At 40.2% G+C, this 27001-nt stretch overlaps 2 protein-coding genes and 1 pseudogene across 2 annotated transcripts; 2 read left to right on the forward strand and 1 right to left on the reverse strand.

The window, feature by feature from the left end:
• The first annotated feature begins 1448 nt into the window (after positions 1-1448).
• Positions 1449-2390, forward strand: LOC128094710 (olfactory receptor 4D10-like). Its single transcript, XM_052713204.1, has one exon. The coding sequence runs from the start codon at positions 1449-1451 to the stop codon at positions 2388-2390; it is 942 nt and encodes a 313-aa protein (XP_052569164.1).
• Positions 2391-11897: 9507 nt separating this feature from the next.
• LOC128094698 (olfactory receptor 4D10) lies at positions 11898-12839 on the forward strand. The gene has a single exon (XM_052713184.1). The coding sequence runs from the start codon at positions 11898-11900 to the stop codon at positions 12837-12839; it is 942 nt and encodes a 313-aa protein (XP_052569144.1).
• Positions 12840-17359: 4520 nt separating this feature from the next.
• LOC128094140 (nucleophosmin-like) lies at positions 17360-18300 on the reverse strand (annotated as a pseudogene).
• Between the last annotated feature and the right edge of the window lie 8701 nt (positions 18301-27001).

A 27001-nucleotide genomic window follows, 5' to 3' on the forward strand; every position in this document is an offset into this window, starting at 1 on the left:
GATAACTCATTTGAGACTTTTTTCTACTACCTTTACTCTAAAATTGAGCTAAAGAAATAACACAATCCTGCTGAATTCTTGTTCCATTACTGTTATAAGACATCAAATGACTTTGGAAATGAACATAATCATACTGAATTTCAGTTTCACAATGTAGCAATGTATTGAGTTTGGGGAAATTAGTTTATCTTTCTTTCTTCAACTACTAAAAATAAGTAAAATCCCCTTTTTCATAGGAATACACATGAGAGCCATTCAAAAGGTACCTCAGCCTTTGAGATGAGAAAACTGTCAAGAAACCCTAACTCTACAACTGCTCTTTCTCAGCAATCTACAAATGGATATGATGCTGATGCAGACAGGAGAGGAGAATGGGCATCCCAACAGGAGAGGGAAGCAGATCTCTAGTTGGTGCCTTTCCTTTGGCAGAGGCTAAGATTGGAAACCCACAGTAAGACACAGGAAGCTATATCCTTCTTTAGTCCTCTCACCTTTTATGTGAGTCTCCCCTTGACCCAGCTTCCTCCTTCTACTTGATTGCTTAGATCAATATTGTCCAGATAGTTCACAGTTGATAATGCAGAACCCCCATCATTCAGCTAACCAGCAGCAGAATATGAAGGAGTAAATCCAGTGCTACGTCATCCTAACACAGTGTCTGTACTTCCCTCGTCTCTGTAAGTATCTCCTTTTAAGGAAAAAAAATGTGTTTCAGATATCCAAAACTTCCACATGTCCTTTGTCCAAATGTGATTTGTACAACATAGAAAATTAATAATAATGTTAACTAAATGGGCACAGTTAAACACAAGAACTGATGATGGTACTTGTATTTCATGTCCTTAAGAAGTCAACCTGTGACCACCAAAGAAAGATAACTGACCAAAAAACTTAAATAGAATTTTTTTCATTTTTAATTGTGTCCTTGTGCTTAATCCACTTATATGGAATAGTTTCCTGTGTTCAAAATGGTAGATAAATACCTCAGTATTGGGTAGTGATTTTTAACTGAATTTTTTCCTTTATTTTACATCCCAACCACAGTTTCCCCTCTCTCCTCTCCTCCTGTTCCCTCCTGCACCTCCCTTCTACATATCCACTCCTCCTCCATTTCCATTTGAATAGAATTTGTTAAAGCAGAAAAAACTGATAAAGCACTAAACTGTACCTCAGTGATGTTCCCTTTTTAAAATACGATGCTTAAGTGTCACTACCTATTATATTTTCTTTCCTAACGTTGCTCTGTAAAGAAATAATTAATGACTCATTTTGCAAGTAGTAATGTGATTTGATCACCAAATTGATTACAATACTTAAAATGTGGACCACTCGACCACTTTTAAGCACTATGGCAGAGCAGAAGAACTCAATTTCATCCTAGGAATTTAGGAAGACAAGATAAACAACCTAAGGCTTGAATCAAAGCAGCCCAGAGAGGCAGTGATTTAATGGAAATGGAAAACTACACCAGAGTCAAAGAACTTATCTTCCTTGGCCTGACCCAGAGTCAAGAAGTGAGCGTGGTGCTGTTTCTTTTCCTTCTCCTGGTGTATGTGACAACTCTGTTGGGGAACCTCCTCATCATGGTCACCGTGACCTGTGAGTCTCGCCTTCACACCCCCATGTACTTCTTGCTCAGGAATTTGTCTATTGCCGACATCTGCTTTTCCTCCATCACTGCCCCCAAGGTTCTGGTGGACCTTCTCTCAGACAGAAAGACCATCTCTTTCAATGGCTGCCTCGCTCAGATGTTCTTCTTCCACCTTATTGGAGGAGTGGATGTGTTTTCCCTGTCAGTGATGGCTCTAGATCGATATGTGGCCATCTCTAAGCCCCTGCACTATGTAACCATCATGAGCAGGGGCCGTTGCATTGGCTTAATAGTGGCCTCCTGGATGGGAGGTTTTGTCCACTCCATCGTGCAGATTTCTCTCTTGCTGACACTTCCGTTTTGTGGACCTAATGTTCTTGACACTTTCTACTGTGATGTCCCCCAGGTCATCAAACTTGCCTGCACAGACGTCTTTGTACTGGAGCTGCTGATGATTTCTAATAACGGCCTGGTTGCTACTCTGTGGTTTCTGATGTTGGTGGTATCATACACAGTCATTCTGATGATGCTCAGGTCACACACAGGAGAGGGCAGGAAGAAAGCCATCTCCACCTGCACCTCCCATATCACTGTAGTCACCCTGCACTTTGTGCCCTGCATCTATGTCTATGCCCGACCATTCACTGCCCTCCCCACAGATAAAGCCATCTCTGTCACGTTCACAGTCATCTCCCCTCTGCTCAACCCCTTGATCTACACTCTGAGGAACCAGGAGATGAAGTCAGCCATGAAGAGACTCAGGAAGAGACTTGGACCTTCTGATGGGGAAGAGCAATAGCTCCTCCCCGTAGTCACATTTGGAAACATTTATATATGAACTAAGATTTATTCTTTATGCTTGTTTATCATTTCTCTTCTCACAGGGGCCTAAAACAACCCAAAAGACCTCAAATTTACAGTTCTAATTCTCCCACATATTTTTCAGTGTGTTACATATTGTCTCATAGAATCACCAAGCATATCTCAATGGAATCTGTGAAATATGGAGAAACAGAGACATAGAAAAGATCATTGCACACTGTACCATACTTTGGGTTTTGCTTTGGTTTTTGTTTTATTTTCTGAGACAAGTTTCATTCTGCAGTCCTGTCTGCTCTAGAACTCATTATGTAGGTAGGCCAGCTAGCTTCAAATACTCAGAAACCTTCCTTCCTCAATCTCCTAAATGCTGGAATTAGAGTTGTGAACCACTATACACAGCTAGATTTTCATGTTTAAAATTGATTTGATTTCTTCTTTTTTTGTTCTGTTTCGTTTTGTTTTGTTTTGTTCTTCTTCGAGACAGGGTTTCTCTGTGTAGTGCTGGTTGACCTGGAACTATCTCTGTAGACTAGGCTGGCCTCAAACTCAGAATTCAGAGATCCACCTGCTTCTTCTTCCCAAGTGCTAGGACTAAAGGCATGAGCCACCACTGCCCAGCTTGACTTGGTTTCTTGAACAGGCACGTATTCATAGAAGGCAAAGGAAATAGAAAGGACTGCATCAGAAAGCGCTGTGACTTCCCATTTGTAGCCCAGGTTCCACGTGTCTAAATCAACAGTTAGACTCAAAACACATTGTTAGAATCCATGCACACAATAGTATAATTACAGTGCAGTCAAGTAGTGTTTGTAGAAACATTCCAAGTTCCAATCAGCCTATGTTGTTAGTACCTACAGAAAGCCCTGGATGCCTTAATTTAGTATGTATAATCATGTACAGAAAAGCAAAATGCATTTCCTTCTTCCTTCTGTATCATTGTATCTGGGAAGACTGGGGTGAAGGATTCAGTGAAATGTATCTAATAGCTAATGATAGTGATTATCATAACTGCTAATAATACAAGATCACATTCCCATATTTAACTTATCAGAAGCAGACTTTGGAAATTAGTATCTCTTATATTTAGAAATATATGTACATTGCATCTATTGACATTGCATTGTTTGCCCATGGGGAGCAGCTGAAAAGCACTTTATTATCTCCACAGGAAGATACTGAGAGTACTCCCATCAGATAAAACAGTATATATAAAAACTGAACATGGATTCATTCACATTAACTAATATCAAATATTGCTCCAATAATTCAGGGCAAAATAAATTTTACTACCAAAAACTTTAAGTACTAGAGTAATGAATTAAATAATGTAAACAAATGTTTAGAGAAAAAAATTAAAGGACTTTTTTGTAAAATACAGTTCCAATTACTTTTTATCAGATTGACAAAAGCTAGGGTCATCTGAAAAGAGGGAACCTTGATTGAGAAAGTGCTTGCATAAGACTGGCCTGTAGGCAAGTCTGTGGAGCATATTCTTTTATTTTTTTTTTCATTTTACATACCATCCACAGTTCCCCCTCCCATCTCTCATTCCACCTTCATCCCCCTCTCCTCCCCACCACTCCATCCACACCCCATCCACTCCTCCAAAAAGGTAAGGCCTCCCATGGGGAGTCAACAAAGCCTGGTAAATTCAGTTGAGGCTGGACCAAGCTCCTCTCCCTGCATCAAGGCTGAGCAAGGTATCCCACCACAGGGAATGGGCTCCAAAATGCCAGCTCATGCACCCAGGATAGATCTTGATCCCATTGCCAGGGGCCCCTCAAACAACCAAGCCACACAACTGAGTCCCACATGCAGAGGTTCGGTCCCATGCAGGCTCATGGAGCATATTCTTAATGATTGATGTGGGAGAGCCCAGCCCACTGTGGCTTTGCACAACTGAGCAGATGGTCTAGAGTTGCTTAAAAAGACAAACTGATCAAACCATGAAGAACAAGCCAGTAACCAGCAACCCTCCGTGGTCTCTACTTCAGTTCTTGTCTCCAGGTTCCTACCTTGAGTTCCTGCCCTGACTTTCCTCCATGGTGGACTGTGATTGAGACATGGAAGCCAAATAAACCCTTTACTCCAAATTGCTTTTGGTCAGAGTGTTTTTATCACAGCAACAGAAAACTAACTACGGCAAATGTGAACCAATATATCACTGAAAGCAAAGGTAGACACGAAAAGAAGAAAACAAAACATCCAGAAATGAAAAGAATAATGAATGAAGACTGGAAGGGGGTCACACATAGACAGAGAGAGAAGAATACACAGAAAGGTCATTCATAAACATGGAGAAGAAACTGAATGAACACAATAAATGCTAAGCATAATGAGAGTTTCTGAGGAAAACAATTGAAGAAATATTGTTTTAGGAGATAATAGCTGAGAACTTTTCACAACTGATGAATTACACAAATACAAAACATATAAAAACAGAATCCAAAGAGTGAAATGAGATGTTCCCTGTGAGGATTCAATTGCACAGTTAAGCAGGCAGAAGAAAAATCAAGAAACTTGAAAGTAAGTCTATTGAAATTTGACAGGCATACCCACATTTAATCCCTGAAGAGCCCAACCATGATGGGGCCACAGTGATCTTACTTTATTGCCTTAGTTTATTCGATGAAAGATGTGCAGGCAGCTTTTTAACGGGCCCAGAGCTGGTCAGGGAGAATGCCACAGGACCACTCAGACAAAGATGTAGCATCACCTCTTCTCCATCGTACAAGCTTGAGAAAGTGGCTGAAGCTCATTGAGGAGATGGGCATGATTTCAAGGTGGAATAATGCTAACACTCTAAAGAATCAAATAGATATGAGTATAAAATTCGAAAGTTCAATGAAGCAAGGTCCTAAGCCAGAGGTGAAGGCCTCTGTGAAATCATCCTAGAGACATAGCTGGTGATCGGGCTTTCTGAGCTTTGCTTCAGTTAACAATTCCTTAATACTTGCTGTATGCCACTATAATAAATCAATCAATATTTTGAGAGAAAACATGAATTATACAATCTGAGAAACAGAGATAAGTATGAGAAATGAAGAGAGTCATAGACACTCATGAGATACCACAAAGCAAAACAACCTATGCATGGGCAAAGTGGGAGAGCGGACCATGGTGGAACAGGCTCAGGAAAACAAGCAGGCTGCCCAATTCAGCCACCATCCCAGGACTTTAAGCTGGCCCACCCCAACATCTACCCCATCTAAGCACTGCTAGAGCTTGTGAAGGGGCCAGTCCTGCAAAAGCAAAGCTGTAGGATCTCCATGACCCAGAGCAACAACAGGATACCTGAGAGGAGTCCCGGAGAGGGTCCACTATTGATAGCGTAACAGAAGCCAGAGGTCTTGAACCAGGCCAATGGCTCATTGCAATGAACATTTGCAAGTAAAGCTATTTGGGCCAAAGGGTATACTAGATGACACCGTGACACACAGTAGGTTCCATGGCGAGATTTGTTTGTTTATTTGTTTTCCTTTGCAGGGTATTTTTGTTAATTTGTTAAAGGGAGGTTTTGCTAATTTGACATGTTGTTAAACTCCCTTCTGAATATTTATGTTTCTACCCACAGACAAACACTACTCTAACCATGATCAGAGAAGCATCTCTTTACAGTGAATAGCAGTGAATGCAGAGAGTCACGACTTCTCAAGGTGCTGAGAGTAAGTGGAAATTGAGGTCTTAGCCCTAAATGGGTCATTTATCCCACCCTTTAAGGTAAGGGAGCATCACAGAAGAGGGAGGGAGCAGAAAGAAGGCAAAAGCCAATGATGGGAAGAAAGGCTGTAAGATGCTGCCTTCTAGGTATCACCCAATTTCAATCATAAGTGGCAGAAACTGCTGCTACTTGCACTGGTCTAGATCATGATTGGGCCTGTCAACAGTCAATCATAAACTGGGGTGGGTGAGATGGGGGTCATGGAACGTTACCCCTCCCTGGGAAACTATTGGTTCTTATGGATAGTGGAAGGAGAGGAAGTCACTGTCATTGTTTATGTGCACCTTTGGTGAGTCCTCCAGGCTCTAATAGATAGTTGACACCCATGATCATACAAATGACCCAGGTTAAACTCAGTAGATCACAAAACAAAAAGACATAAACATGAGAAATGGACTTTATGGTGGGGTTGACTAGAGTGGGAGGGAGATAAGAGGGAATGGATGATCATAATCATAATACATCATGTATATTATTAAATTGTCAAATACTATTCCTAGTTTTAAAAAAAAAGAAAGAAAGAAAAGCCAGACACATTGATGCGCATCTTTAATCACAGTACTCTGGAAGGAGAGGCAGTCAGATCTCTATGAGTTCCAGGCCAGCTTAATTACATAGCATATTCCATGATAGCCAGGGCTACATTATCAGACTCTGTCTCAAGTAAATAAAGTAAAATAAAATTTAAATTTAAAAAGACAATATGATGGGGCTGGAGAATGGCTCAGCAGTTAAGAGCACTGGCTGCTCTTCTAGAAGACAAGGGTTCAATTCCCAGTACCCACATGGCAGCTCACAATTGCCTGTAACTCCAGTTTCAGGAAATCTGGCATCCTCACACAGGCATGCATGCAGGCAAAACACCAATGCACATAAAATAAATATAAAAATAAAAATAAACAAATTATTTTTAAAAAGGTAATATGACAATATAAAATCAGAAGAGCTACAATCATCATAAGAAATGGATAAAATATCCAAGACAACGGAACACCAATATTCTCATTTATCAGTTATACGTATTAAAAGTTAATCTTTATTCACCTAAGGCAAAAACACATTATACTCTAAATAAAGGTTCTTTTGAATTTTATTTTCATTGCTTTGAATTTTGTGTATTTGTGTGTGGCCATAAGTGCAGGTGCCTGCAGAGACCAGAGACGTCAGATCCTCATGGAGCTTGAGTTTCAGGTGACTGTGAATCATCTAATGTGGATGCTAGGAATTGAACTCAAATCCTCCAGAAGATTTTAAGTGCTCTTAAGCACTGAACCATCTCTCTAGCCCAGAAATTACCCTATTTGTTTATTTGTTTGTTTGTGTATTTGTTTATTTAATATATATGAGTGTTTGCCTCTTTGTTATGTCTGGGCATCCTCTGAATGTACAGTGCCTACAGAGGCAAGAAGAGGGCATTGGATCCCCAGGGACTGAAGTCACAAACGGTTGTGAGCCTCCATGTGGGTTCTGGGGATCAAACACAAGTCCTGGAAGAACAGCCAGTGCTCTTGTCTGCTGAGCTGTCTGTCCAGGCTCCGATTTTCTCCACACTGTTTGCTGCCATGACTTCCCCAGGATGGACTGCGCCCTGCAGGTCGAAACCAAAACAAATCCTTCTTTCTTTAAGTTGCTTTTGTGAGGGATTTTGGCACAACAATAAGACAAGTAAATAGACAGCTTCCATACTTTGTGAGAAAAGTAATTATCTAAAACATGCTTTTGTGCAAGGTCACAGTTATCTCTACCCTGTATTGGTCCTTTCCTCTTCGTATCGGCTGCTTTTCTTTTAAGTTGCCACATGATAACAGAGACAGGAAAAGTAGGACTACAGATTCACTTACCCTTGGATCACTGAGGGGAAGCAGACTTCACAACCTTCGAAAGAACGACAACCAAAGATTCACATTTCAGCTGTGTTCCAGGGTATCTTACCATCTAATTCTGTGGAGCAGTACATTAATACAAAGTGCTATCTGTGTTGCCACTCACAAACTTAGCTCTTATCTAGCTCTCTCCAAAGTAGATGGTTTTATATGGCATAATGATGGGAAAGGGTTGACAGGTTTGCCTTCCTAAATATCCTCAATGGCGTCCAGAAGAGGTGGACATCCAGGCTCAAGAGCCATATTATTCTGTGCTTGATGAGGAAACAAAGTGGTATGAAACTGCTTGAGTTCCACTTCTGTTATTTGAACTTCGTGACTTTATCTATGAAAGAAATGTAGGTAGTTAGGGGCTGGAGAGATTTCTCAGTGGTTAAGAGCACTTGGTGCTCTTCTAGAAGACCCAGGTTCAATTCCCAGCACCCATGTGGAAGTGCATGTAGCTCATCTGTAACTCCAGTTCCAGGGGGTCTGATATCCTCACACAGATGTGCATGTAAGCAAAACACCAGTGTACATAAAAACAAATTTTTTAAAAAGAAATATCAATATTCAAATATGCAATATTTCATACTTCTAAAGACATAAAGAGTGACCCTCGAAATGTTTTAGACAAGGACTGGCATGTTTTAACAAAACTGCTTAAGCTTTAGAATAAGGACATTCAATTTCTGTCTTGGTAGCCTGAATTAAAAGCATTGCTTTTTTCCATAATGGTCTCTGTTTACACATGAGTGTTTACACATGGGTGACAACAATTTAATAATCCCACTGAAACTCCACCATTGTGGTAGAACTAGCCAGTTGATTTCCACTTGCTTGCCCAAGTCTGCTTAGCTCTCATAATAAGCCTGAGACTAAGGGACCAGGACATTACACAGGGGCCCGGCGTAAAATGTTAAAGATATAAGTCAAACAGATTTCGTAAATTGCTTCTAGAGCATTTGGACACCAGCCAATATATGTCAATATGTGTAAATGTGTGTACCTGCATTTTTGATAACATTTTAATGACTCCCATATTGAAATTGCATGATCAAAGCTACAGTCAGTTACTTCTACTTTCCTGTCCAGTGATATTCCCTTTGCCAGGCTTACATTAAGCCTGAGGCTGAGGATTCGAATATAAGACAGGAACACAGTGGAAGAGCCTTGAAGATGTAACTCCTTGAGTTTGCTGTCAAGGGAAACAAAGCAAGAACACTAAGATATCCAATCATTCCAAGGGCTTTACCTTCAGAAACACATCTTTCAAAGACTAATGTTAACAGTTGCTGTACACTGGACCTAATATAATATCATTTTACCTGAAGTTTTAAGGTAAAGGAAATAAAGATATTTAGCTGCTAGCTAGGATTACATGCATATTGAAACAGGGATGTTGTCATTGCTTGCGTTTAACTAATTTAACTTTAAATATTTTCCAGGGATATTAACTGTTTCAGACCAAAGACAGTCTTCTTACGGACAAACAGCAAAGGTGGGTGTCAAGGACTGGAAGGGGACTTTGTGTGAAGAAGACTTCAGAGGTTAGCCTGCATCTGAGACAAGTCATTAGGCAAGTACTGAGAGCTTTTTGATTGTTTAGTGTATGGCTGCTACATGTTAAAATCAAGGCAAAAAGAGGTTTCTGATAAATGCAATCCTTCAGATTTTTTTCAAATGACCTTGTAACACAAATGTAAAGATAAATACGCTGAATTGGAGGAAAGAGAGAACAATGTGTCTCCATTCTGTTCCTGTCTCCTCCTGCTTCCACAACCCTCCTTTCACTAAATGCATGCACCGCAGGCAGTATGCTTAGATCAATCATTCATGGAGGTGACAATGTCTGAGATCTGTGGAATTCAATAATGAGACATTTATTGATGCTATAATGGGGCGAGGAATGATGTCACCAACAAAAGTCTCCTTTCGCTCCATACTCCCCACCAGTCTGCTGCGCTGCATTTCCCTGTGTTCTCTGTGTGGCTGTCTCATTTCACCAGCTATTGGTATTATTTCTCTGCCTCGGTTATTGGAATTCACCCAGACAGTGATGCGTTTTTGTCTCCACTGTTAAAGTTTAAAGCTTCCTATAACAGCCCCAAATAGAGCCCTGCTGTGTTTCCATAACACTGGGACATCATTGGTTGGTCCTCATGGCTGTTGATGCACTTAAATATTTGTATTTCCATCAGACTGAACATTACTCCAGAATAAGACCTTGACTGCACTTGTGCGCAATATAACTAGCATAAGTCCAGTCCCAACTGTCCTGCAAGGACCAAAAAAAAGTGTGAAAAAAAGACTGAAGGACACATGGATTAAATGTATACTTTTGAAATTCCTAACAAACTCAGTGTCAGGAATACAATCCAAACTAATTTGGGGGAGTCTGGCTCTATTCTTTGAATGTTAGTTTTTACTGCAGTCTTGGGGTGCTGCAGATGTGTGAGAAAGTGGAGTGGTCTATGATGTATCCAAGTTTATCTGGAAACTTTGTGACTTTTCAATGAAATAGCCAGTCAGAAAATGTTTTTCTAGTATCTTTACACTAAAATTGAGATGAAGAAGTAGCTCCAACTTCCTGAATGCTTAAAGAGTGATTGTTGCAATAAACAGAACGGCTTTGGAGCTAGACGTAACTACATCTAAAGCTGAGTCCCGACGCACAACTGGTGCGATGTTGTGGTCTCTGCATCTCTTCTTCGTCTACTGCTTCTTCAAGAATGTGCAGAAGAACCATTCTCCAGACAATTTAGGCCTGACATTAATAACCCTCACGGTCATCATGAGTCCCCAACTGCTTTTTCCCAAAACCTGCAAATGGATCTACTGATGATGCCAATTGGAGAGAGGAAGCAGAAACGGAGGAGAGAGAGGGGGTTTCTAGTTGATTTCTATGTTTTTTACAGAGGCTAAAACTGGGAACCTGTGTTCAGACCCAGGAAGCTTCATCCTTTTTTTAGTCCTGTAGCATCTCACATGAGTTTCCTCACTCTACCTTCCCATACATACACACACACACACACACACACACACACACACACACACACACACACCCCACACACACCACACACACACACACACACACACACACACACACACACACACACACACACACACACACAGTTTCCTCCTCTTCCCTGATTGCTCAGACTATACTCTTGACAGCTTACAGTTCGCAGTCAGAATCCCATTATTCCTTTAGTTGGTGACAGAATAAGAAGGAGGTGAAACTATTGCTCCAGTTCCTCACCACAGAGGGCTCAGTACTGCCTGTCACTAAACACAGAAACCCTGCCTTCAGTAAAAACAAATGATCTTCAGAAGAATTCCAGAATCTCCATATGTTCATATCCAGGACTCTCCCTGTACAATGTAGAATACAACTGATGATGATGATGATGATGATGATGATGATGATGATGATGATGATAATAATAACATTGGGGAAAGTTAACTTGAAAGTGATCCTTCAACTTTTTCTTAGGAAAGCCAGAATCTTTGACCCTCAAGTAGCATAACTGACAAAGAGAATTACAAAGATTTCATTAAAGTAAACTGAGAAAAAAAAATGTTTACTTAGACTGTTGGAAGTTTGATACCAAAAGCATTAAAATGAACATTGGTAAATTTTTTTTCTGTTATAAATATCTAAGTGTCACTACTTAATGTATTTTTACCAATGTTACTCTCAATGGAAAAAAATATTAAATTATTTTCTATGTGGTAATTTAATTATCAAATTAACTGCAATATTTAGAATGTAAACAACAATCTATTTCAGGTGCTATATTCGCAAAGAGGAGCTTCTGAATTGTATCCTAGGAATTTAGGAAGACAAGGTAAACAACCTAAGGCTTGAAACAAAGTAGCCCAGAGAGGCAGTGATTTAATGGAAATGGAAAACTACACCGGAGTCAAAGAACTTATCTTCCTTGGCCTGACCCAGAGTCAAGAAGTGAGCGTGGTACTGTTTCTTTTCCTTCTCCTGGTGTATGTGACAACTCTGCTGGGGAACCTCCTCATCATGGTCACCGTGACCTGTGAGGCCCGCCTTCACACCCCCATGTATTTCTTGCTCAGGAATTTGTCTATTGCCGACATCTGCTTTTCCTCCATCACTGCCCCCAAGGTTCTGGTGGACCTTCTCTCAGACAGAAAGACCATCTCTTTCAATGGCTGCCTCGCTCAGATGTTCTTTTTCCACCTTATTGGAGGAGTGGATGTGTTTTCCCTGTCAGTGATGGCTCTAGATCGATATGTGGCCATCTCTAAGCCCCTGCACTATGTAACCATCATGAGCAGGGGCCGTTGCATTGGGTTAATAGTGGCCTCCTGGATGGGAGGCTTTGTCCACTCCATCGTGCAGATTTCTCTCTTGCTCCCACTTCCATTCTGTGGACCTAATGTTCTTGACACTTTCTACTGTGATGTCCCCCAGGTCATCAAACTTGCCTGCACAGACGTCTTTGTACTGGAGCTGCTGATGATTTCCAATAATGGGATGCTCACTACTCTGTGGTTTTTCTTGCTCCTGGTATCATACATGGTCATATTATTGTTGCTGAGGTCTCAGTCAGGAGAGGGCAGGAAGAAAGCCATCTCCACCTGCACCTCCCATATCACTGTAATCACCCTGCACTTTGTGCCCTGCATCTATGTCTATGCCCGACCATTCACTGCCCTCCCCACAGATAAAGCCATCTCTGTCACGTTCACAGTCATCTCCCCTCTGCTCAACCCCTTGATCTACACTCTGAGGAACCAGGAGATGAAGTCAGCCATGAGGAGACTCAGGAAAAGACTTGGACCTTCTGATGGAATAGAGAAGTAACTTCTGCCTGTTGCTACCTTCAATGTTTCTAGCATAAATAAACTCTAGTTTCTATGCTGCCTTTTCTGTTATTCTGATATATTAAGACACAAAAAAAATCAAGCTGATAGGTCTAATTCTTCTTTGCATCTTCAGTGTTTGGAATCATGCCTAAACCACTGAAGTTGTAAGTAAATCTTGCTGAAATCTTTTGAATATGATTCTGTTAAAGTCTCTAGCATTCATTTTTCCCCTTTGGTTTTATTTTTTGACAGAGGAGCTCATTCTGTTGCCCAGGCTAGCCTGATACTCACTATGTATCTCAGGGTATTGTCAAACACAGCAAACCTCTTGTACTTGCTACCAAGTGCTAAAATTGAAGGTGTATGCCAAAACACAATACAGTTTCAATTACTTAAATCTAATTTTGTGTTTGTGTGCCAATAAGACTTTATTTATAGACACTAAAATAGGAATTTCACAGAACTTTAGTGTATTAACTTTAGTTCTTGAACAGACATTTTTTCACTGAAACCAAAAGCACTGGAATTGATTTGATCAAATTGTGCTGCAATTTACCTTCCTGAGTATCCTTGTGCATCTTTATGATGTCACAATCAAAAAATAGATTCAAAAATTTTGCTAGAACTGTTACAGCCCAAAGCTAGTTAAGATTTCTCAAAACTCATCTGTTCCAAGTTCTAATCATTCTATTCTATGACTATGTGCACACAGATATCTACAAAGTATTCTAATCAAACATCAAAGAATATACATTCTATTCTACCCAAGAATGTGCATACTGCTCTGCAGGCCATGGAAGCTTTTCCACAATATACTATATCCTGAGACACAAAACGAATCTTACAGCTGGGATCTCCCGCTCCCCCAAGCTCTCTTTCCCTCGACCCTCGCCTTTCATTACCCCCACTCATGTCCAGGCTGTTCATGTAGATCTCATTCCATTTCTCTGTCATTGGGCGATCCCTGTGTCTTTCTTGGGGTCCTGTTTTCCGGGTAGCCTCCCTGGTGATGTGAGTAGCAGACAATTCATCCTTGTTTCATGTCTAGTATCCTGCTATGAGTGAGTACATACCATGTTTGTCTTTCTGAGTCTGGGTTACCTCACTCAGGATGATTTTTTCTAGATCCATCCATTTGTCTGCAAACCTCATGATGCCATTGTTTTTTTCTGCTGAGTAGTATTCCATTGTAAATGAAGACCACATGAGAACAGGAAGAAGCAAAGTGCTAGAGAGGCCCACAGAAATCCACAAAGATACCCACACAACAGACTGCTGGCAATGGTCGAGAGACAGCCCGAACTGACCTACTCTGGTGATGGGATGGCCAAACACCCTAATTGTTGTCCTAGAAACCTCATCCAACTACTGAGGGATCTGGATGCAGAGATCCATGACTAGGCCCTGGGTGGATCTCTGGGAGTCCAATTAACGAGAATGAGGAGGGTTTATATGAGCGAGAATTGTTGAGACCAAGGTTGGATAAAGCACAGGGACAAATAGCCAAATGAATGGAAACACATGAACTATGAACCAATGGCTGAGGGGTCCACACTGGATCAGGCCCTCCGAATGGGTGAGACAGTTGATTGGCTTGATCTGTTTGGGAGGCATCCAGGCAGTGGGACCAGATCTTGTGCTCATTGCATGAGTTGGCTGTTTGAAACCTGGGGCCTATGCAGGATTGTTTGCCTCGGCCTGGGAGGAGGGGACTAGACCTACCTGGACTGAGTCTACCAGGTTGACCTCAGTCTGTGGGGAAGGCTTTGCCCTGGAGGAGATGGGAATGGGGGGGGGGGGGGCGTTGGGGGGAAGGTGAGGGGGACGGGAGGGGGGGAGAACAAGGGAATCCGTGACTGATATGTAGAACTGAATTGTATTGCAAAATAAATTTAAAAAAAAAAAAAAAAAAAAAAAAAAAACGAATCTTACAAATTCAGAAAAACTGAAGTAACACCATGTATCTTATATGACCACAATACCATAAAATTTAAAATCAACAGCAAATGAATCTCTAGTAAGTATGAAAACTCATAGAGATTAAATGACACATTTCTGAATGATGAACAGGCCAAAGAAGAAAGAAATTAAAATTTTCCTAGAAATAAAAGAAAATGGAAACACAATGCAACAAAACTCTAGGACACATTAAAAGCAGTTCTATGAGGAGATGTGTAACTCTAAACATTTGCGTTCAAAAATCAGAAAGGGCATAAATAAATGACTTAATGGTGCAACTCAAAAATGTGGAAAAATAACAACAATCCAAACCCAAATTCAACAGATTGTAAAAGATAATAAGAAAAATCAAAGCAGAAATTAATGAAGTGGAAACAAAGAAAACAGTACAAAGAATCAATGAATCTAAGAGCTGGTTCTTTGAGAAGATAAACAAGATTGACTGACCTTTGGCCCAAGTAACCAAAAGAAAGAAAGAGAGGACCCAAATAATGGAAGCAAAAATGAGCAAGGAAACATTACAATAGACACAAAAGAAATTCAGAAGATTATAGAGGTATACTATACTCCATTAAGTAGAAAACCTAAACAAAGTTGATAAATTTCTAGATTCATCCAAACCACCAAAGTTAAACCAAGAAAAGATCAACAACCTAAACAGACTCCTAACAAATAAGACTGAAACCCTAATCAAAGCCTCCAATTGAGTAAAAATCCAGACCCTGCTGGATTCATAGCAGGATTATACTGGACTTTCAAAAGAGATCTACAACTAATAGTTCTTACTCAAAAAAATCTCATTTTAATGAATGGTTACTTAAAATTTGAATACCTGTAACTTCTATAACCCCAGTTCCAAGAGATCTGACTCTCCCTTTTGGGCTCCATAGACACTAAGCATGCAGGGAAAACACAAGAAACAAAAATACATGAATTTTTTTCTAAAAAGAATTAACAGTTTTAAAATACCAATATCTACTTTTTCAGTTTGCAAAGATTACAAAAGGAATATATTTTAAATATCAAAATATAAAATTTGAGAGAAACAAGCATTACTAATAAAAATAAATTATATAAATGATTTTTTAAGTATCAACATAGTATTATCTTCTGATGCTGAGAGAAATGATTTTTAATCCATGAGTCTGAGTGGGCAAAACTACATTTTAGGAAGTAAAAATGTTTGGTGAAGTAGCAGTAGATGGTTCGCCTCCAAGACTCATCACCTCATTAGTACCAAGAATTTTAGTAAGTTCTTGTGCTAGGCATGATTTCCCTCCTGTTGAGCAGAACTTAAGTCCAATTCGACAGCTGTTGATTACTGCCAAGACATCAATGCCCTTATTGCACTCTTAGGGCTATTTTTTCATCCTTGTCACCGTTATGTATCATAGGTGTGACAGCTAGGTAGGACTCCTGGCTGATTCCCTCCCTAGGGTGCTTGCATAGCACCTTGAACACAACTCCTGCACCAAAGGCTCAGGAAACATCTCAGAGGAAGAAGTGGAAAGATTGGAAGTCAGAAGACTAGGAAATCTGCTGTGAGATTGTGTCTCCTAGAAATGACAGAGAGGCTGTAGCTATGATACCGCAACAGGGTGGCTGACCAAAAACAGACCTGAACAAGTACAACACCAACAGACATACTAACTTAGAAAGAGAAAATTTCATGGGGCTCCACTCAGGCCAATTACTCAACCCTGAAATCACATACACATGGGTGACAACACTAAACATGATGAACAAGTTGTATTTGTATATTTATTCATATACATGTACCAATAATAATTAATGAAAAAGAGGGCATGAATTTGAGAAGGAATGGCAGAGGGAACATGGGAAGGGCTAAAGGAAGGAAAGGGAAGGAAGAAATAATATTGCTGTGGGATAATGCTTTTATACACTGGTTTAATAAAACACTGATTGGCCAGTAGCCAGGCAGGAAGTACAGGCCAGATAAGTAGACAAGGAGAATTCTGGAAAGAGGAAGGCTGAGTCAGGAGATGACAGCCTGCCATCCAGGGAGTAGCATGTAATGGCACACAGGTAAAGCCACAGAACACGTGGCGACATATAGATTAAAGAAATGGTCTGAGTTTAAGTGTAAAAGCTAGTCAGTCGTAGGCCTGAGCTAATGGCCGAGCAGTTTTAATTAATATAAGCCTCTGTGTGTTTACTCAGGTCTAAGTGACTGCAGACCGGGTGGAACACAGAAAACTTCCAGCTACATAATGTGATTATATTTTTTTTACTTTATTAAAATACTGAGTTTATTTCACATGTATATTTGTCTCCCTACCATTTCCACATCTGACCACCACTATTACTATGTCCTATCATAACATTCCATACATACTTAAAACCAAGTAAAGGGTGGAGTTCCATCCTTGAAAACTAAACAGGCATTTTAGACAACACATTCTTGGCAGTGGAACCTGGACAACATTTATCAAACACAGTAGGTAAAGTTCTCACTTTGCATTATAAAAAGGACAGTCAGATATATCAACTGTTACAGAAATTAAGACGGAATTATTTCAAACTGTTTAAACCATTTTCTTAAAGAGACTTCCTCCACTGCCAGAGATCTTGAATAGCAATTCTTCACATAATTAATGAACTTGGCTTCCACTTTGTGAAGAGAACCACCTTTTTCTATACTTGCTTGCATTTCTGCCTTAATGTCTTCTATAGAACTAGGTCTTTTTGGTGTTTTAGGAGGTTTTTTTTCCTGTTTTTTGAAAGACTCTTGACACTTTGATCTTGGTGTTGATGGTTTTAAGTTTTTTCCATTTTGGTTTGATTTTTGTGCAGTTTTGGCTGGGGTATCTCGTGCAGATTTCTTCACTGGAACTTTTTCTTCAGCTTCCTCATGATCAAAATCATCATCATCATCATCATCATCATCATCATCATCATCATCATCCTCATCATCATCCTCATCATCCTCATCATCCTCATCATCCTCATCATCCTCATCATCCTCATCATCATCCTCATCATCCTCATCATCCTCATCATCCTCATCAAGTTTTACTTTTTTCTGCAGAACCTTGTTACCACCTCCAGGAGCAGATCATTTTCCAGACATACTTAAGAGTTTCACATCCTCCTCATCTTCATCTTCTGACTCTGCATCTTCCTCTACAGCTACTAGGTGCTGTGCACTAATGTGCACAGGCCCTGAACCACACTTCAACCTTAAGACCACAGGTGGTGTAATTTCAAAGCCCCCAAGAGAAACTGTTGGTTGTACAGACATTTTCAAAGTTGCCAGTGTTACTTTAATTGGACTGCCTTCATAGTTCATTGCTTCTGCCTCTACGACATGTAATTTGTCTTTTGCCCGGCCCTAAACTAACCGTTCTTAGTGATAACTGGTGCTCATTCTCATCATTATCCACCTTAAAGTGATAATCCTTGTCAGCTTTTAGTTCACAACTGAAAAGGCAGTTCTGAGGCCTGAGAGGGCTCATGTCCACGTCCATCGAGTCTTCCATGAGGTGGAGGTGCGCACTTGGGTGTGAGAGAAGTCGGACAGAGGAAACTGCCTACTGCTCCTCAGAACAGACACGCAGGACGGAATCACGCCAAGGCGTGATTATATTTTAATTTCAAAAAAAAATTTTTAATTGGAGAAAATGAGGTAAAATGTAAATTGAATTCAGTGCATTACCAAAAAAAAAAAAAAGAGGATGTGGAGTTGAGAAAGAGCAATGAATTCAGTGCAAAACCTAGGAGAGTTGAACTGAGAGATTCAGGGATGGACATGATCAATATGCACTGTGTACATGTATGGAATTTTCATAGAATTTATTAAAATGTATCCTTTAGGAAACGAAGTGCAATGCACTACAACGTGTAAATGTAGGGCAATATAGTGTGTGTCAGACCAACTAGGATGAAAAACAAGCTTCCCATTAACTCTGAATAATGAGGAGGAGAGCAGGCTTTCACTAGAGAAATCGTGTGATTCTCCTGCCCCTGTTTGTCAGTAAGGGAGTTGAAAAATAAATACGTTGACTTTGTTGTTGTTGTTCTGTTTTGGGAGTGGGTGGGATTTTGATTTTTTGCTTATTTTTGTTTGTTTGTTGGCAGGGTCTCTCTATGTAGCACTGGCTGACCTGGAACTCAATATGTAGACCAGGCTAGCCTTGAGCTCACAGATATCTGCCTGGTTCTACTTCCCAAGCACTAGGATTGAAGGTGAGCGCCACTATGCCCTGCCATTGATTTTTTTTTTTAAAAGAGATCATAGTATGAAGAGATATTTATAGGTAAATTTGATCCCTTCACTTCTCCTTATACATAACAATGGAACACTGGGGACTAGCAGAGGATGTACTCACATCTGGATTATGATATTGGTTTCACAAGTATGTAAATATTTCAACCCTTATAAACTCTATACTATAAAAATGTACTTTTCCCTTATATAGCAATAGGACCTCAAACATGAATAATATTCTCAACCTGTAAGTCATGATCCCTTTGGGGGTCACATATCAGATATCCTGCATATCAGATATTTATGTTACAATTCATAACTAGCAAAATTACAGATATGAAGTAGCAATGAATAACTTTATGGTTGGGAGTCACAACATGAGGAACTATGTTAAAGGGTAGCAGCATCAAGAAGGTTGAGAATCACTGATATAGATATTCTACTGATGAGAATTTGCATATAGTAAGAATTGCATAAACAATATTTTTTTAAAGATTTATTTATTATGTATTATGTATACAGTGTTCTGTCTGCATGTACCCCTGACTGCCAGAAGAGGGCACCAGATCTCATTACAGATGGTTGTGAGCCACCATGTGGATGCTGGGAATTGAACTCAGGACCTCTGGAAAAGCAGCCAGTGCTCTTAACCTCTGAGCCATCTCTCCAGCCCCAAACAATATTTTTTAAATAAACTATATATTCAAGTCTTGGAGAGGAGTTGCCTCGGGATAAAGAATGAAGGATACATTAGGAATGTTCTTGAACTTGGAATAGCCTTCTTTTCCTTGTTTTGTTTTGTTGGTTTTTGTTTTTGTTTTTTGTTTTTTTTTTTATTTTGCAATACAGTTCAGTTCTATATATCAGCCACGGATTCCCTTGTTCTCCCCCCTCCCGCCCCCCTCACCTTCCCCCCAGCCCAATTTTGAGACAAGGTGTCATCTGAGCCAAGTTGGCCTTACACTCACTAAGTAGTCCAGTATGATGGCCTTAAACCTCTGACTCTCCTGCCTCCCAAGTTCTGGGATTACAGGTGTACACTACCACACCTAGTTTATATATCACAACGTTCAGTTTATGGAGTGGTGGGCACTGAACCCAGCTCCTCATGCAAGTTACATAGGACTCTACCAACACAGCTACACATACAGTCCCTGCTACAGTTACTTACTTTTAAGATATAGAACTAAACTGTGTTCATAAAAGAAGATCAAGTGCTAAGGTTTAGCTCAGCCATACAGCACTTGCCCAGCATGTGTGAAGCCCTCGGTTTCACCAACACCAACCAATAAATAATAATAAACTGTAAAAATCAATCTCTGTAGAGCATATTCTCAATGGTGAACAGATGGCCCAACCTTGCCCCATTCTGGCTGTCTGAACACTGTCTGTGAGGCAGATCATGTCAGTCCTCTTCTCTATACCAAGTGTCTCTCCATGCACTCAAGGACAAAGAACCCTGCACTGAAAGTCCATGTGGAGGCTTGAATGAGAACGGCCCCCATAGGCTCATATGTTTGAATGCTTGGTCCCCAGTTGGTGAAAGGATTCTGGGAAGGATTAGGAGGTGTGGCCTACTTGGAGGAGGTGTATTGCTAGAGGTGGGCTTCGAGGTTGGATTCAAAGTCCCCGCCATTCTCAGTTAGCCCTCTGCCTCATGCTCGTGAATCGGGACGTGAGCTTCAGCTGCTGCTCTCATGTCTGTCTGCCTGTTGCCTCCCCATCATGATGGTCATGGACTCTAACCTCTGAAACTGGAAGTCCCCAAATAAACTCTTCTGGGAGTTACCATGGTCATGGTGTTATATATCACAGCAATACAAAAGCAACTTGACACAGTTCACATGGTTGTACCTTGCTGCCTCCATCCAGTCTTACTATGTATTCTTTCCACATTCAAAGTAGCTACATTCCTACCAAGATTCACCATTCTTCTACTACACTTTCAGGGACAATAGCTTACTACTAAGTTACTTTCTATCCTTATTCTGTTCTATTTTTCTCTCTAATACTTTTTATCTTCTGAAATACCTCATAATCTTATTTATTTTAGCAGATACTTGTATCTTCACGTTGGAATGTCAGTGGCATGAGGGCAAGGGTATCTGACTGACTGTCTCATACCTGTTATCTAGAGGTATGCAATAAATAGTTAATGGTATTTTGTTTTTTAGTGAAAACTAGATTTTACACTTTCTGCACGGTTTTGCTGCCGTGGCTTCTACAACATGGTGGTTTCTGTCCTCAGAGTGTGAGACAAAAGTAAATCCTTTCTTCTTTAAGTTGCTTTTTTTTCAGGTATTTTGATGTAGCAATGGGACAAGTAAGTTGAGAACTTCAATACTTTGTGAAATTAACTTTTGGACTGTTTTGGAGTTGTCTCTACCCTGTATTTGTCCTGTTCCTCTTTTTGTATCTGTTTCTTTGGTTTTTTTTTCATTTAATGTATCATATGATTAATGTTCTATTTTCATTTCCTTTGGTATAATTAGCCTGACAAACTTAGAAGAAACGGAGTTTATTTCAGCTTAAAATTCCAGGTTACGGTTCCTAATTTTGAGGAAGTCGAACAAGGAACTTCAAACAGCTTGCCATATCACTTCCACAGCTAAAGAGCAGAGAAAAATAAATACATGTCTGCTCACTTGCTTACTTACCTGGGCTCAACACAAATTTCCCACTCTAATTTAGGTCAGGACTCCCTGCCTAGGGCATGGTACCACCCATAGTGAGCTTGGTCTTCTCACATTAATTAACTTAATAAGACAGTCCCCCATAGTCATACCCCACAGTCCAACCCAGTGTAGACAACCCTTCATTAAGACCATTTTCCTAGGTGATTTGGATTGTGCCAAATTGACAATTAAAACTATCACACTCCACCATTTGTCAACTTGACATACAAACACATCACTTTTGAACAATAACCTTCAACTGCTTGTCTCCAAGGTCTCAGAGTTTTTTTTCCATAATGCAAAAGATAGTCCAACCTTAAAAGTCCAAATTGTCTCTAAAATTATGTCTCTCAACTGTGGGCTCCTATAAAATTTAAAAATTATATAATTCCAATATATGATGGCACAGAGTAACATCCTGATTCCAAAAGGGAAGAATTGGAGCATCACAAGGAACAATGAGAACAAAACAAAAATAAATCTAGTAGGGCAAATACCAAGTCCTATAACTCAATGCCCAGCATCTGACGCTTGTTTTCTGGGCTCCAAGTAGCTTGTGTTATTCCAGTAAAATATAGAGTATTTCACATCACTGATGTTCTTCAGTCCCAACCTGACCAACACACAGATTCTTAGACAAAGTATCATGTGAACAGCCCTTATCCCTGTTCTGATAGACTCTCCATTGCTTTCTAAAAGCCCATGAACCAGGCATGAACTGTCTCCTTTTTTTCATGATTCTTATATTTCAAGACCCTACTAAAATGGCCCATTAAGCATGGTTTCCAATACTCACTGGATTTTCCTCCTCAATACACCAAATATTTCCACATTCTTCCCACAAAAAAAAGTCCAAGAGATAACTAGGGAGATGGGTCAATGATTAAGAGCACCTGCTGCTCTTCCAGCAGACCTGGGTTTGATTCCCAGCATGACACAGCCATATCTGATGGGAATGGCCAAAGTCATAAAGCCAGCACAGCTGCTTGACAAAGATCCAGCAAAGCTGAGTCACATGATGGCTACTGTGCCACTTTTGGTTTTGATCTCCACATGTTGCATGCTTGTGGGGGACAGAGGGAGGGTGGGGGACTTTTGATATTTGTACAATTTTGGGATGTTGGAGTGATGAGAAATTTCTTATAAATCATTTATGCCTTCTCTCAGGAGTACTGCTTCTAAGCTTCTCCAGGAAAGTCCTGAGCAAACCACCCCTCCCACTTTTAGGGAGATAGCCTTATCTATTTGAAGATCTTTCTTACACCTTGGAAGTTGTGACACACATAAAGAAGCCAGAGATCAGCAGGGTAGTGGTGATATAAGCCTTTAATCCAGCGCTTGGGAGCATTCTTGGGTATATGCCCAAGAGTGGTACAGCTAGGTCTTGAGGGAGGTTGATTCCCAATTTTTTAAGAAAGTGCCACATTGATTTCCAAAGTGGCTGTACAAGTTTGCATTCCCACCAACAGTGGAGGAGTGTTCCTCTTGCTCCACATCCTCTCCAACATAAGCTGTCTTCAGTGTTTTTGATCTTAACCATTCTGACAGGTGTAAGATGGTATCTCAGAGTTGTTTTGATTTGCATTTCCCTGATGATTAAGGATGTTGAGCAATTCCTTAAATGTCTTTCAGCCATTTGAGCTTCTTCTGTTGAGAATTCTCTGTTTAGCTCTATATCCCATTTTTTAATTGGACTGTTGGGTATTTTGATGTCTAACTTCTTGAGTTCTTTATATATGCTGGATATCAGCCCTCTGTCAGATGTGGGGTTGGTGAAGATCTTTTCCCATTCTGTAGGCTGTCGTTTTGTCTTATTGACCATGTCCTTTGCTCTACAAAAGCTTCTCAGTTTCAAAAGGTCCCATTTATTAATTGTTTCTCTCAGTGTCTGTGCTACTGGTGTTATATTTAGGAAGTGATGTCCAGTGCCAATGAGTTCAAGACTACTTCCTACTTTCTCTTCTATCAGGTTCAGAGTAACTGGATCTATGTTGAGGTCTTTAATCCACTTGGACTTAAGTTTTGTGCATGGTGACAGATATGGATCTATTTGCAGTGGATACTAGATGTAAAGCAAAGAATAACCAGACTGCAACTCACAGCTCCAGGGAGGTTAGCTAATAAAGAGGACCCTAGGAAAGACACAGGGATCACCCAGTGATGAAGAAGTGGATGAGATCTACATGAGCAAACTGGGGGTAAGTGGGGTAATGGAGGACAAGGGTCAGGGGAAAAAGAGCTTAGGGGAGCGGGAGGTCCTAGCTGGATCAGGAACAGAGTGGGAGAACAAAGAAAGAGATACCACGATAAATGAAGACCCCATGGGAATAGGAAGAATCAGAGTGCTAGAGAGGTCCCCAGAAATCCACAAAGATACCTCCACTATAGACTACTGGCAATGGTCGAGAGAGTGCCTGAGCTGACCTACTCTGATGATCAGACAGCCAAACACCCTTACTGTCATGATAGAACTCTCATCCATCCAGTGTCTGATGGAAGCAGATGCAGAGATCCACGGCCGAGCCCCAGGTGGAGCTCCAGGAGCCCAATCAGCGAGAGAGAGGAGGGATTGTATGAGCGAGAGATATTGAGACCATGATTGGAAAAAGCCCAGCGACAAATAGCTGAACTAGTGGAAACACATGAACTGTGAACCAATGGCTGAGGAGCCCCCACGGAACTGGACCGGGCCCTCTGGATGAGTGGGACAGTTAATTAGCTTGAACTGTGTGGGAGGCCCCCAGGCAGTGGAGCTGGGACCTGTCCTTAGTGCATGGACTGGCTTTTTGGAGCCTGGGGCCTATGCTGGGACACTTTGCTCAGCCTTGGTGTAGGGAGGAGGGGACTGGACCTGCCTTAGCTGAGTCTACCAGGCTGGGCTGACTCCCCAGGGGAGACCTTGCCTTGGAGGAGGTGGGAAAGGGGTGTGGATTGGGGGGAGGGCTGGGGATGGGAGTGTGGGGCGTTTACCCAACCACCCCCACAGTTCCCCAGAGTTTTCTTGAGTGCGAGCAGCAGGAAATATTAGATAGAAGGATTTATTGCGGAGAATCTTGCGGAGATAAACAGATAGAAAATAAAGGATAGCCTCGAGAGGGCCTGGAACCTATTCCAACGGGCCCTGACTGTCTCTGCCCCAGGGTTTTTATAGAGACGCCAAGGGGTGGAGCAAAAGACCTCCTCCCCCAGCACAGCCAAGTGCAGACCATCCCAGACACCTGCACTCAGGCCCGTGGTCTAATCATCCTCTATGTTGACCTGCTGGGTAAAGCCACGAGGAACCCGAGAACGGGCTCCCACAGGTCCCCCTTTCTTAATATATAAAAAAAAATAACTATTAATGGCTTACAGCAATCTCCATAGCTGTTACACCTCCCAGTATGGGAGTAGAGGATGATGAAGATGGCATTTCTCTTTTGAATTAGGTCCAAGGTGACTACAGCAGTCTTAGCTGCCTCAAGCCCTTTCTAAACCAAAAACTCTTAAGGTGACTACAAACTTAAAGAATCCCTTAGCTTCATCATTACCATTAACAGGTTAACATAAATATTGCTATACATAGTCACAATTCTCTCAGTCTTACAACACAAAGCAAACTCTTAACAGAACCATTTGAATTAGCATATATGGTGCTAAATATAGTTAACAATTTTCTCCGTCTTACAACTTTAACTCAATCATTTGAATTTTCTTGCTAACAGAACATAGGAAAAACCTCAGTGTATTCAAACAAATATTTCCTTAACTCCACAAAACCAGGGTGCATCAATATCAATAGGGTAAACATAATTCAATCTCATAACTCCTCCTTTTCTTTATAATTTTTTAAACAAAATCTCAAACCTAGTTAGAGGAACCCAAACTTATACAATTCCTACAGACCCATATTGAAAAGCAATCTTCTCAATCTAACCATTAACACTTTGAAAACTTAGCAAAACATCCAAAATCAGTTCTGTAAGTAATTTCATTTTTACATAAACAGTTCCACAAAACAATTCATGTATCACCAATTAATAAAGCATATATGCATACACAAAACTGCATCTTGATTCTAGGTAGAAATAAATTTCTTCATTTAAACAGTTCCTTTTTTAACCCAATTCCAGCAAACAGTTCCTAGGTCATTACTATAAGTAAACTCAAAATTGTCCCATTGTAATGAAATCTCTACTGTTCATTTCATGTCTTAAGTCCCAAAATTCAAGTGATAAATTCTGGTATGAGCCTTCCAAATATGAAGAAATCCATAACCAAATTCTTTTTGCAATTTTATCTCATTTTAAGTTCAAAAAGTTCAAACAAGAAATAAATTCTGGTATCAGGCTTTCACTTCAAAATATGAAGAGACGTTTTTCAACCAAAACTTTTTGCAGTTAACAATTTTTGTTCAAACAAGCGTCTCCGAACTTTTATTCTCAAGCCAGAGACCTTTTTAGGTACAGTAGTATTCTAAACCGCACCGTTTTTGATGTTAGCTCAGGTTTTTCTGTGTTGCGATGATTTTCCACAGATCTCAACTGTGGATGCCTTGTGCTGGTTCTGGCGTCCGCCATTCTTAGCTTCTTAGCGGCTTATGGAACTTTTGAAAACTGCTCAGACTGCCTGCTTTGCAGTCTACTAGGACACTACCTTCTGTGTGTCTCAGGTTCTTTCACCATATACATTAAGAATAGACTCACACTTAACATATACACTTTTTTACAAACTCACATATAACCTTTTGCCTTGCAAAGCATTTAGACTCACATTCAACATTTACATGTTTTTACAAACTCACAAATAACGTATTAACATCTACTTATTTATACTCCTTAAGGAAACTATAGAACTACTTTAGCAAATATATTTATTACTTCTATACTTATATTCATTCCATCTTATTTCTTATTTAAACTTACATTTACAACTAGCATCTTTACTTCTTACAAGCTTATTACTATATGTCTTAAGACTACAGTAGATACTTCTTGCAAGCTTATATTCTTAAAGGAACTCTATAGATCTATTTTACAAACATATATAGGGCTACCATTAGCATATATCTAATTTAGCAAACACCTAAAGATTTCTTAACACAGATCTAACAAGAGAATTTTTACAAACTCACATATCTTATTATCATCTTTTTCTATTTCTTACTCTTAATTATTACCACTCTCTATTAGAAAGATTCTCTTAACTAGACAGGAAGTACATTTCTAAAGTTTAGAGTTTATAGTCAGCTTTGTTATAAAACACTGGAATTTAGTGAGTGTTGTTATAGAATTGTGATAGTTGTTGCTAGGGGACTGTAAC

Source organism: Peromyscus californicus, unplaced genomic scaffold (genome assembly GCF_007827085.1).
Source record: "Peromyscus californicus insignis strain IS unplaced genomic scaffold, ASM782708v3 Scaffold_4__1_contigs__length_199733344, whole genome shotgun sequence".
Classification (NCBI taxonomy): Eukaryota; Metazoa; Chordata; class Mammalia; order Rodentia; family Cricetidae; genus Peromyscus; species Peromyscus californicus.